Source organism: Drosophila elegans, unplaced genomic scaffold, assembly GCF_018152505.1.
Source record: "Drosophila elegans isolate 14027-0461.03 unplaced genomic scaffold, ASM1815250v1 contig_476, whole genome shotgun sequence".
In the NCBI taxonomy this organism is placed as follows: Eukaryota; Metazoa; Arthropoda; class Insecta; order Diptera; family Drosophilidae; genus Drosophila; species Drosophila elegans.
This window is the reverse complement of record NW_024545863.1, coordinates 19,779,999-19,793,022: the sequence shown is the minus strand read 5'-3', so window position 1 is coordinate 19,793,022 and position 13,024 is coordinate 19,779,999. Positions and strand designations below refer to the sequence as shown.

Below are 13,024 nucleotides of genomic sequence, written 5' to 3'. Positions count from 1 at the left end.
AACGTTTAATCTGGCAATTAGCTTAAAATGACCCAGTTCCATTAGCGTTTGCTAAAACAGATTAAATACGCCCTCAACTGTTTATAAATTAGTTGAAAATCTATTTACGTGGAAAATGTGCGGCACATAAACGTGATGACAACATGATCCTGCGATAAATGTCAGCAGTTCCCCCGGCGCGTTTTTACCCAACTTACGTAGTACTCATTATTTACATTCGATTGAAAGTTAAACGTGCGAACAGATGAGCACAACTTTGTCGTTCCGCACAACAAGTATTTAGATCTATATCTCCGTCGTCAGCATACGTTGGCTCATATCCTTTACTGCTGCCACACCAAGCACGTAAATTGCTCGTTCTCCCGCAAAAAGCACCGAAAAAAAGGAAAAATAAAAAACACACGAGCGAAAAAAGGGATAAACTTTGGTTTCGGTATACATCCTTGACGGTGTTCCTTTTGAGAGCCCGATTATGCATCGATGGAGGTGTGTATGCTGGCAAAAGTTTCCCTATGTGTTGGCTGCTAATGAGGCTCACATTCATTTTCATTTACCAGCTGGTTGGCTAGAAGTGAAATAAATTAAAAGGAATGCCAACGGAGAAAACTTTTGCTGACTCCCAAGCTTTTGTGATAATTTAAACTTTGTATTAAATATTATGAAGGCGTGTGGGATGTGTAAAAATCGTGTGATAATCACCCCGCTCATAAGGGAATTTTTGTGTACCCCATTGTCTTGACAATTCATTAAGTAATCTGCTGCTAGATTGCGTATACGCCCCATAAACCAGCGAACCAGCCAGAACTATACGACAATGTTCGGGAAATATGCCAGTACGTAATAAAAGTGAAATGTTCAGACACGCCAAACCCGCCATTGCCCGATCGAAGACAAAGACATTCTGAATTACAGTGGCAGCAATGGATACCTGAAGCTACACAAACAAAAATAAATAAATATACAAATAAATTACTGCTCAGAAGTCCTTTTCCAAAGTTCCAAAATAGCGTTTCAAAACTAATATATACAAAAAATCATTTCACGACCTGATTATAAACAGTTTAGTTCTCTATCGTTTTAGTACTTTATTGTCTATAAAAAAATTAGAATATAAAGCTATGTCTTAAATTTAAATTGTGGTATTTGAAACGAAACCAAATCATAAAATTCAGTCAAATTTTGAAAACTTTTTTTTTATTGCATTTGAAAATAAGGAATCAACATTTTGTTTGTTATTATTATTATTTTTAACATTAATTTTTGACTAACTTTCACTGGCCAAATATTTATTTGGAATATATATTTAGGTGTACTTGTATTTTTTCCTCTGAGCAGCGAATTTAACGAGCTGCACATCGGACATAAAGCTAAAGCTGAAGCCGGCGCGAAAGCCAAAGCCAAAGCCAAAGCCCAATGAATGCCTCGTTGGCAGCCACATAAATACAATCGACCCACTCCCGTGCCACCTTGCCCCACCTCCTTGCACTCACCGTTGTGCCATCGTAGCCATTTGTCAGCAGTTGAATGTCGATTTCAATGTCCAGGTCCACCTTGGCCGTGGTCAACTGCAGCGGCAGGTGATCGGCGTCCAGCAGCGAGGAATTCGAGGCGAGTCCGCTGCTACTGTTGCCACTGGTCCCGCTGATGGTGGTGCCGCCACCCGTTATGGAGGTGCTGGTGGTGGAGGAGGTGCTGCTGCTGCTGGAACTGGTGGTGCTGACCACCGAGGCAGCCACCGAGACCACTCCTGCACTGGCGGCCGTCAGAGCGAGTGCAGCAATCGCCCGCATTGCATTTGTCATTGGATGAAAGTTGGTGAAATTTGATGAAGCTGAACTGAAATTAGGACCGTGTTGGAGGGGTGTGGCTGATGGTTGTTTCCTCTTCTCTCCGTTCGACTCTCAGTTGGGGGTGAGGCAACAAATTGCCCGAATACGGCAATGCAGCATTCTGCTAATAAGCTTCGATTCTAAATGCGGCAGGATACCAGATTCAGGCTGGGTGTACCCTTTTGCAAACATCGCGGAAAACGCGACCAAGAGTCATGTTTAGCCATCAATCAGGCCAAATTGCAGCATTAAAGTCAGTCCTTGAATTATTAATTATATATGCTGGTTGTTGGGTGGTTTATATCATCTGCACACACACACGCACACACTCCGCAACACTTTGCACACACTCGCACGCACGCCCGTCAAGAATTCTCGATCGGCACACGGGATTAAGTCCGAGCCCCTGCGATTTTAGATATGGCTCTTTGTGGGGTTTGTTATTAATGGCTGCCACCGCTTGCCGAACCGTGCGAACTGAAGTCTGAACGTCGACTGTCTGGACATGCACGACTAACGGCTTCAGTTTCAGTTTCAATACGAGTACGCCGAGAACGCCGGAGACCGCGGCGAGCGACCAATGCCGTAGAGTATGCAACAACTTTCCAATTCCGCCGGAGCCGAAGGTGTCCATTCAACAGGATGCGCCGTTCAGTAGACGGAATATGTGCGCCGCGCAGCTTTCGAGAGAGCTGAGAAGAGCGAAAAGCACCTGTTGTGCCACCGACGCGTTTTCCCAGCGATTTGAAAGCGATTCCGGCGCGATTCTAACCGCCACCTCCATTTGTTCTCATTAGCAGACAGAGAACGATGATACGAAGCCGAGTGACTGTGACTGCCTCAACTGCATGCAAATGGAATGCAATTGCTGGCTTTGACAAATCGCCGCCGGCAGACCTGCAGGCCGATGCAATCTTTCAATTGAAAGACCCTTGCAAATGGGGTACTCTAAGTTCTGGAAAACAACTTTAGTTTCTTTATGTTTTAAGAGAAATTTTAAAGACTGTTTGGGGCTTACTCTTGGGCAACTCCAAATTAAAAAGTAAATATGTTAACTCTACCCGTTTCTATCTGGCTGTAAGTGTAATGAATAAGCTTACGTTACATTCGGAACTAGCTACTTTATCATTTATTTTAGCATTCGCGGCACCCAATCCATCAGATAATCTCTCAAAACCACATGCTGCCCAGTAGCCATTCGATATGCTTGGCCACATCCGTGTAGATAACGGGCAGCGTGAGGTTGCATCGGTTGGTCATTCGCTGTCCGGCCGAAACGACGCCCCTTAGCATCCAGATGTCCTCCTCTTGGAGCATCAGCCCTCCGCCGGAGTCGCCACTACAGGGTCCAGAGGCCTGGGCATTGCTGGCGCAGATCGTGTGCGAGGTGATGAAGCGCGCATTCTCCTCGGAGAGGTTGCCGCGGCACTCCGAGTGGGTGATGATGTCCGTGTCCGTCATCTTGGCCAGCCGCGTGTTCCGGTTGCCCTTCTCGTCCTCTCCCCAACCAGCCACGTAGGACTTGTAGCCCGAGGGCAGGTCCAGCAGAAAGTTCTCGTTCCACAAGCAAATGGGCTTTATGTAGTCATTAAATCTGAAAGTGTTATTTAAATGAAATTATGCATTATTTATCATTTTCACTAGTTCTCACTGAATAGTCTCTGTCAATTGAAGCAGAGCCAAATCCGCATCGGTGTAAACATTGGGATTGTAGTCCTGGTGCAGCAAAAGAAGTGATACGCCACTAGTTTTTCCGGGTGATATCAAGTCGAGAGAAATTCGACCCAGTGAGACCGTAGTCCTTTCAGCTGTCAAGCTCCGGCTGCCGAAGCGGAAGCAGTGGGCCGCCGAGATCACCGTTCTGGCCGAGATTAGGGTTCCTCCGCATAGAAAGTTGTAGTCCCTTCCCACGAGCTCGAAAAGGGCCGCCATCCAGGGCAGCTGACCACGCTCCACCTCAATTCCGTTGTGGATGAAGGGCGTCTGGATGGTCTTCTCCCGCCCACAGACTCCACTCAGCTGTCCGATTGTCCGGGGAACGGACTTGGTGGATTGCACGGGCGGGATCAAAGGTGGTGGTGGTGGAGCTCTGGACGTGGTCTCGAGCTTTGGTAACTGTGGCACTTGTTGTGGCCGCGGGCTTGGGGCAAGCTGTTGGGGGCGGCTTCTCTGAGGGGGCTCCTGTCCTTGGGACAGTCCTGTCCAGTGGGGATTATTCCAAGGAATAGACACTCCCAGCCTTCGCGTCAAAGTTAGTGTAATGCTGGGGGGTTCAACTTAAAGCCGAAAAAGAGAACATTGTTAGAATCATTAATTTTATAAAAAGATTACATTTTGTTCTTAATAAGTCATATTTTTGTTGGTCAAATTATTTGTTAATGCTTTTGCTTCCTTTCTTGCTATAAAAAAAATTACAAACAAAACTACAAATACCATTAAAATTTGAAAACAATTAAGCTCCATTAAACACTTGTCTACTATCAGCCAAATCAAAGAATTTTAAAAATAAAAGGACCATATAACGAGTATTTTCGGTCACAGTTAAAAAAAATTATATTGTAAATTAAATAAATATGTTTTCAGTTTTTGATTATATGTTATGTATAAACCTATTTTACATTATCGGATAACCCAAAAATAAAACAAAACATTCACTTACACGGCATAGCCTGACACACAGTATCTCCATTGAGCGACACCATTGTAAGTTTGGGCACTACACCCGGCGTGGGAAAATCAATTTTGAAGTTTATGGGCTTATTGTTTATCATGTTTAAAATTACCGACTTCTCATCATCTGATAAGCCAAAATATCCCGGGGAGTCCTAGAAGAAAAATTAGTAATCAAATGCTTCAAGCCAGATTTAGTCAACATTTGTAAATTTCAGTCGACGTCACGGGGGCAAACATAAACACTTTTGTCAACTTGCGAGACTGAAGCTCAGACAGAAAAATAATAAAATTGCCAGCTGAGCTTGGACAGTAGCTCTCTCAACGTTAAACCTGTTTCCCAACTTTAAGGAGTCATTATCAGTAGTGGGAAATCAAGCATCCACATTGGGAGGGAGGCTTATGCTCGGTAAACTCGGGAAGTCTTACCGGTTCCGTTCTACCGGGCTGCGAAAAGTCGACACGCATCTCGTTTTCCACATCTTTATTTAGAAATAATTTCAAAAGTCCCTTATACTCATTTCCGTATTCCTGATACTGAAAGATATCCGGACAGGCAATAAAGGGCAGATTTTGACCGGTAATAAGGTTGATCTGCAATATGGTGATGAGAACACCCAACAGTTGCATCTGGCACATAACGAACGCACGCCTTCCGAAACAATAAATATTTATAAAACAAAATGCGACTGCAATTTCACAGTTTTACAGTCTAGAATCACAGATAAAAGCGCTCCGGAAACCGCACTCAATGAGAGTCTCGCGATGAATGATTGGTTTTAGCGCAATAAATTCTCAATAGCTTCCGATCTAGATGAACAGTACGATTCGAGACAAATCTGTTGACTCTCTCAACCTGATCAGAATAAGTAACTCGATTACATACTTGTTCTATCATGACCGTACTGAGAGATTCAGCCGTCTTAAGAGCTCTTTTAATGAGCACTAAATTAAAATCAAAATAATATTGCAAATGTAAGGAAACAATAGTTTGACCTTTTTAAATCAGTATTAGCATCTTAAATTAAAATATATAGTTAAATCTGATTTCCTCCGATGTTTTGATTTTTTATCCATTAAAGTAAGACAATTTTAAGTTCCAAAAAATATACAATTTAAATTGTGTAGTTATCAAAACAATGTAGAATAATAATGGCTTTTCACTTACTTGTTCCATAATATTGGTAAAAAAAATGTATATACAACATGAATTAAACAAAAATTTTACCTTCTTCAAGGTATAAAACGTTTTGTATTCATTAAATAAGTTTAAGTTAATCTCACTATTAACCATATGGTCTCTCAGTACTTTGGCACTTAGTTCAACTATTTCGTCGCACAGTATGTCTCAAAACCACATGCTTCGCAGCAGCCATTCGATGTGCTTGGCCACATCGGTGTAGATGACGGGCAACGTAAGGTTGCATCGGTTGGTCATTCGCTGTCCGGCCGAAACGACGCCCCTAAGCATCCATATGTCCTCCTCTTGGAGCATCAGCCCTCCGCCGAAGTCGCCACTACAGGGTCCTGAGGCCTGGGCATTGCTGGCGCAGATCGTGTGCGAGGTGATGAAGCGCGCATTCTCCTCGGAGAGGTTGCCGCGGCACTCCGAGTGGGTGATGATGTCCGTGTCCGTCATCTTGGCCAGCCGCGTGTTCCGGTTGCCCTTCTCGTCCTCTCCCCAACCAGCCACGTAGGACTTGTAGCCCGAGGGCAGGTCCAGCAGAAAGTTCTCGTTCCACAAGCAAATGGGCTTTATGTAGTCATTAAATCTGAAAGTGTTCTTTAAATGAAATTATGCATTTTTTATCATTTTCACTAGTTCTCACTGAATAGTCTCAGTCAATTGGAGCAGAGCTAAATCCGCATCGGTGTAAACATTGGGATTGTAGTCCTGGTGCAGCAAAAGAAGTGATACGCCACTAGTTTTTCCGGGTGATATCAAGTCGAGAGAAATTCGACCCAGTGAGACCGTAGTCCTTTCAGCTGGCAAACTCCGGCTGCCGAAGCGGAAACAGTGGGCCGCCGAGATCACCGTTCTGGCCGAGATTAGGGTTCCTCCGCATAAAAAGTTGTAGTCCCTGCCTACGAGCTCGAAGAGGGCCGCCATCCAGGGCAGCTGACCACGTTCCACCTCGATTCCGTTGTGGATGAAGGGCGTCTGGATGGTCTTCTCCCGCCCACAAACTCCACTCAGCTGTCCGATTGTCCGGGGAACGGACTTGGTGGCTTGCACGGGCGGGACCAAAGGTGGTGGTGGTGGTGGTGGTGTTCTGGTTGTGCTCTCGAACCTGGGTCCTTGGGGCCTCGGCCTTGGAGGAGGCTGTTGTTGTCGGCTTCTCTGAGAGGGATCCTGTTCCTGGGACCGCAGGGGGGGCTGGGACCGCTCAGGTGTCGGCAAAGCCGCCAAAGGAACAGTTGTTCGCAGAGTACGGGATAAAGATAGCCTTGTGCTAGGTGCTCCAACTTTTAAGAAAAAAAATAGGTTATCAATTTATTAAATATAATAAAGATATGCAGAAAATGCTACATATAATTAACTAGGCATCTATGCTTGTAAATTAAAAACAGAACTTGTTTTGTTTTTAACAAGATGTAGTTAACTAGACATCTAGGCTTGTGAAATTTTAAACGAACATTTTTTCAAATCGTCCTTAAGGAATATACGATATATCCTCAAAGACGATTTAAGACTTTGGAAAAAACTATACATTTTTGGTCAATAAACCACCTTATCTCTTTTCTAAATTGGTACAATAGTGTTTTTGGTTGGCTTGTAATTCAAAAATTAGAATTTACAACACAATACATTTTTTATGGATTCAGAAGCACTTTTCCTTCTTTAAATGTTTCAAGTGAATTTCGTGTAAGTCAATCCAAAGATATACTTACACGGCTTGGCTTGGCACACAACTTCTCCATTGATCGAAACCATGGTAAGTTTGGGCACCACACCCGGCGTGGGAAAGTCGATTCGGTAGTTGACAGGCTCATTGTTGGACAAGCGAAATTTGAGCGACTCCTCGTTCTCCAAGAAGTTGAGGGATCCCGGTTCAGACTGAAAGAAAACACCAGAGGGCAACTATAAAATCCAATCGTTGTCACAGGGAGCAAATTTGCAAACAAAACTCAACTGGCAAAACCGAACCTCAAGCAGAACAATAATAACATTGCCGGCTGAGCCCGGGCGACATATCTTCGAGCGTACGGCAAACCCGTTCCACAACTTTGAGAAAAGCGGCAGAGAATCGAACTGGGGAGCTTTCGGCGAAGGGGTTTTTCCCGAGCGTGATTTGTCTTATCAGCCATGCAATTCCCATGAAAATCAACTTGACCAGCGAGCTCGTCAAGCTTGATAAAGGGAAATCAGGCATCCAATCTGGAAGTGAGGTCAATGCCCAATAGCACTGACATAACACCTAATTTTAAGCGAATCAAATCTTACCGTCCTTCTGCCACGCTGCGAAAGTTCAACACGCACTACGTTATCCGTGTTCTGGTTATCCAAAACTAGTTGGAGATGTCCTATATACTCATTATTGTATTCCAGGTACCGAAATAGATCCGGACAGGCAATAAACGGCAGATTTTGACTGCTTATTAAGCAGATTTGCAATATCGTAATCAGGAAACCGAACAGTTTGACTTGGCACATGACGAACGTAGAGCCCTTCCGGAACGATAAATGTAAACAAAAAACAAATGCAACTGCAATGCCAGAGTTTTGCGCTCTAGAATTACAGATTGAAACCGCACTCAATGAAAGTCGCGCGATGAATGATTGGTATTGGCTCAGCTAATTCGCATTAGTTTCCGATCTAGCTGAATAGTCAGATTCAGATTCGAGACAAAGCTTTTGGTCTCTCTCAACCTGATCAGAGTTAGTTACTCGATTTCCGGCACGAGTGTGTTGGGAGATTCCTCCGTCGTTTAAACTTTTAATGGTTTATTTACATCCACTGAAAAAAAAACCAAAAAAAAACAAGAAAGAAAGCAAACTTCGGCAAGCCGAAGTTCATATACCCTTGCAGCTATTGCATGAATTAAATACTTTTGAAAACATTTAAATTATGATTTACTTCAGTATATACTGAAAAACAGTGAAGCTATGATGATTTGCAGCTCAATTATTAGATATTTATTTTATATATTTTTATTAGTTCTATGGGAGCTATATGATATAGACGTCCGATTTTGATAAAATTTAAACCATAATTCTGAAATAATTAAACATTGCCATATGTCGAAGAACTAAACAAAAAATTAAAAAACAGAAAAGTTATAATTTTTTTTTCATTTATTTCTCCGATTGTTTCTATAGGAGCTATATGATATAGTCGTCCGACTTTGATGAAATTTAAACCGTAAATCGAAAATATTTAACCATTACTAAATGTCGAAGAACTAAACAAAAAATTAAAAAACAGCAAAGTTATAATTTTTTTAATTTATTTTTCCGATTGTTCCTATGGGAGCTATATGCTATAGTCGTCCGATCCGGCTCGTTCCGACTTATATACTACCTGCAATAGAAAGACAACTTTTGGGAAAGTTTCATGCAGATAGCTTTAAAACTGAGAGACTAGTTTGCATATAAACGGACGGACAGACGGACAGACGGACGGACAGACGGACATGGCTAGATCGACTCGCCTAGTGATGCTGATCAAGAATATATACACTTTATAGGGTCGGAGATGTCTTCTTTACTGCGTTGCAAACTTCTGACTGAAATTATAATACCCTCTGCAAGGGTATAAAAACAAGTGGAAAGGTACGTTTTTTCCATATTGTTGATTTTTATACCCTTGCAGAGGGTATTATAATTTCAGTCAGAAGTTTGCAACGCAGTGAAGGAGACATCTCCGACCCTATAAAGTATATATATTCTTGATCAGCATCACTAGGCGAGTCGATCTAGCCATGTCCGTCTGTCCGTCTGTCCGTCTGTCCGTCCGTTTATATGCAAACTAGTCTCTCAGTTTTAAAGCTATCTGCATGAAACTTTCCCAAAAGTTGTCTTTCTATTGGACGACTATAGCATATAGCTCCCATAGGAACAATCGGAAAAATAAATGAAAAAAAATTATAACTTTGCTGTTTTTTAATTTTTTGTTTAGTTCTTCGACATTTAGTAATGGTTAAATATTTCCGATTTACGGTTTAAATTTCATCAAAATCGGACGACTATAGCATATAGCTCCCATAGGAACAATCGGAAAAATAAATGAAAAAAAATTATAACTTTGCTGTTTTTTAATTTTTTGTTTAGTTCTTCGACGTATAGAAATGGTTAAATATTTCCGATTTACGTTTTAAATTTCATCAAAATCGGACGACTATAGCATATAGCTCCCATTGGAACAATCGGAAAAATAAATGAAAAAAAATTATAACTTTGCTGTTTTTTAATTTTTTGTTTAGTTCTTCGACATTTAGTAATGGTTAAATATTTTCGATTTACGGTTTAAATTTCATCAAAGTCGGACGACTATATCATATAGGTCCCATAGGAACAATCGGAGAACTAAATGAAAAAAAATTATAACTTTTCTGTTTTTTAATTTTTTGTTTAGTTCTTCGACATATGGCAATGTTTAATTATTTCAGAATTATGGTTTTAATTTTATCAAAATCGGACGTCTATATCATATAGCTCCCATAGAACTAATAAAAATATATAAAATAACTATCTAATAATTGAGCTGCAAATCATCATAGCTTCACTGTTTTTCAGTATATACTCAAGTAAATCATAATTTAAATGTTTTCAAAAGTATTTAATTCATGCAATAGCTGCAAGGGTATATGAACTTCGGCTTGCCGAAGTTTGCTTTCTTTCTTGTTTATCTCAGTATTATATACCGTTAGTATATAAAGTTAAAAATTACCATATATGCCAAATAAATTAATGATTTCAAATTCAAACTATCGTTTTGAAATACCAGTGGACATTAAACTGCAGAATTAATTTACAGGCTTAGCATGTTAAAGAGTTTTTTTCGATTTCTTGCCAGTTCTAAATGAACAAAGTTATAACAAAGTTGTAACATTTATGTTTTTAAATCGAACACAATTAATAATCTGTTGTAGTGTACACAAGATAAGCTTCTTCAATTTATTTCATTCAATGATTAATGAATCTAGTGAGAATTACCCGATGAGTAGAGGCCAGTTAAGAGACAGTAACTCAGCACTTGGATCTGCCAGTTACGTGTCTGAAATGCATATATCTATGTGAATCCCAAAGAGCAGACAAACTCCACTTTTCCTCTTAGTCCCACATGTTCCGGCGCACCCAGTCGATGTGCTTGGCCACATCGGTGAACACGGATGGCTTGGCTAGTTCGCAGGTGTGCTCCTTCTCGTTAATCAACCCCCCGGAGATCACTCCCCGCAGCACCCATACGTCCCGTTCCCGCAGCATCAAGGGTCCGCCTCCGTCGCTGGCACAGGGTCCGCTGCCTGTCTTCTTGGCACACAGCGTGCTCGGCTGGACCAACGTGTGGGGCAGCTCCAGGTTGCAGTTCGATTCGCTTACGATTTTCAGGTCGGTGATCTTCGACACATCCGAGTTGCCGGTGCCGGTCTCGTCCGGTCCCCAGCCAGCCACATATGTCGTGTGCCCTTGCGGCAGGTCCATCCGATTACTGCTGCTCCACAGGCAAATGGGTACTATGTAGTCGTTGTACCTGGAATGTATAGATATTTTAGAAATTACCTTTAATATGTTTTTATAAATATCTTACAGCTATTTAGAAAAGTAAAAACAAAATCCTGTCCTATTAAAAAGTTTTTTCTAATTTATAAACATATTATTTCATCTATCAATTTGGAAAGCTTATATTCCATTTTCAACACCTTTTTTTTAAATTACAACTTTTCACAGACTCACCTCACTGGTTCATCCAATCTGAGCAGTACCAAATCCGCCTCCGTAAATTGCTTAATCTGATAGTTTTCGTGAATGATTAACTGGGACACCCCCCGAATTTCACCTTCGGAGTGAATGGCCAGACTGTTTCGTCCCAGGGAGACGGCCGTGCGATCCGCGGTCAAATCCCGGCCAGGAAACCGAAAGCAGTGGGCCGCTGACAGTACCGTGGAAGTTGAGATCAGGGAGCCGCCACAAATGAAGGCGGGACCGTTGTTTTCCCTTCTCTCGAAGATGGCCACTAGCCATGGCAGCTGACCGCGCTGCAGGTTTCTGCCCTGGAAGATCAGGGGAGTGGTGCTCGTCCTCTCAATTCCGCACGGAATCCCATTGGAAGAGCTTGCCTGGGGGGCAGAACTGCGACCAGGATTTGTGACCGGCTGCTGGGGGGTATTAATTGTACCAGGAATTGGCACCGGCTTCCGGGGGGCAGTTCCTCGAACTGGATTAGATAAAGTCTGCTGCGGCACAGGACCCCTTCCAGGACTGGGGAATAGTTGCAACGATCCATTACTTCCTCCAAATCTCTCTTCATTATTTGTGATCCTTGGCGGACTATTATAGGTCCAATCACTTTGTTCGGTTTGTGGATCTTCTTCCTGTCGCCAAACTGGATCAGGTCGTGATGGCAATGGTTGAGGATTGACCTCAAATATAGAAACGTATGGGGTGGTCCAAGTGATCCGCAGCGTAATGCCAGTTCTTGGTTTGCGGTCTAGAAATCAATTTAGTTAAGTACGGATTTACAGGCATGAGTCTATAGCCACCACTTACATTCTGATCCACCGCAAAGCTCTATGTCATTTAATCGCATGCTTGTGATCTTGGGCGGAATTGTGGGAATCGGAAAATCCACTCGATATCGAACCGGAAATCCCTGGCGCAAATTCTTCTGAGTCGTCTCATCATCGTCCACCAAAGAAATACTGCCTACATTGTTCTAAAAATAAAAAGGAATAGAAATTATTATATTTTTTTATTATAAGCTAGCAGCTCGTTCTCCCTGAGACGTGTTTACAAAGATTGTGTTTCTGCTTTTGCAAAAACAATTACCATTGCCGCTTGGGAAAAAGCACAACCGCAAGCAAGCAATATGATAAGAGCTTCAGATGCAGTTGAATCGGAAGAGTGAAGAATTTCCCCGCTAAAAAATGCTATATCTCACCGAGAAATCGTGATAGCCCAATTGGGAGAACTGAAGGATTAGTGTATGGTTGTTGACCGGGGGATGACGCACTTCCACCAGACCGATGAACTGCCCTTGGAAGGAGTTGTACTTGAAACGCGGAAAGCAGTCGTTCTGGGGCAGCTGGCCAAGACCCGACTTAATCAGAGCCACCAGGAGGAGAGCGATCAATAGCTGAAGCGGACTCATTGCAACTGCTTAGGGGAGAGCTTTCCCAATCCATTTTAATGAAAAATATTCACTCACTCAAATGCCAAAGCATTTCACTCAAAGAGCACGTGTTTTACCCGATCTAAAGACTCTCCCTAAGCTAAAGTTTATTCATAACGTCAATGGCTCTCCCCACATTGTAGGTTTTTTTTAATATCTAAGCTTTGTTTTGAGTTATATTCTTGGGCGAAGCTT

The 13,024-nt window shown here is 42.2% G+C and overlaps 4 protein-coding genes across 5 annotated transcripts in view; all 4 read right to left on the bottom strand.

Annotated features, from left to right (window-relative positions):
- Positions 1-2,310, bottom strand: part of LOC108139278 (dopamine receptor 1) — a 37,800-nt gene extending 35,490 nt beyond the window's left edge. For both annotated transcript variants that reach the window (XM_017261974.2, XM_017261975.2), the window contains exon 1: positions 1,491-2,310. In XM_017261974.2, coding sequence (XP_017117463.1) covers positions 1,491-1,802 — 312 coding nt within the window. In that variant the 5' untranslated portion in view covers positions 1,803-2,310. The remainder of the gene's footprint in view (positions 1-1,490) is intronic.
- A 625-nt stretch (positions 2,311-2,935) lies between these two features.
- Positions 2,936-5,239, bottom strand: LOC108139135 (serine protease gd-like). Its single transcript, XM_017261748.2, has 4 exons — positions 4,929-5,239; positions 4,489-4,654; positions 3,481-4,105; positions 2,936-3,423 (listed from the first exon to the last, which is right to left on the bottom strand). Exons 1-4 carry the CDS (start codon positions 5,136-5,138, stop codon positions 3,000-3,002), a joined length of 1,425 nt encoding a protein of 474 aa, XP_017117237.1. The 5' UTR covers positions 5,139-5,239; the 3' UTR covers positions 2,936-2,999.
- A 482-nt stretch (positions 5,240-5,721) lies between these two features.
- Positions 5,722-8,265, bottom strand: LOC108139379 (serine protease gd). Its single transcript, XM_017262105.2, has 4 exons — positions 7,945-8,265; positions 7,392-7,557; positions 6,329-6,965; positions 5,722-6,271 (listed from the first exon to the last, which is right to left on the bottom strand). Exons 1-4 carry the CDS (start codon positions 8,152-8,154, stop codon positions 5,848-5,850), a joined length of 1,437 nt encoding a protein of 478 aa, XP_017117594.1. The 5' UTR covers positions 8,155-8,265; the 3' UTR covers positions 5,722-5,847.
- Positions 8,266-10,584: 2,319 nt separating this feature from the next.
- Positions 10,585-12,808, bottom strand: LOC108139372 (serine protease 44). The gene is made up of 4 exons (XM_017262099.1): positions 12,599-12,808; positions 12,208-12,373; positions 11,395-12,148; positions 10,585-11,191 (listed from the first exon to the last, which is right to left on the bottom strand). The coding sequence occupies exons 1-4, from the start codon at positions 12,806-12,808 to the stop codon at positions 10,774-10,776; spliced, it is 1,548 nt and encodes a 515-aa protein (XP_017117588.1). The 3' UTR covers positions 10,585-10,773.
- Between the last annotated feature and the right edge of the window lie 216 nt (positions 12,809-13,024).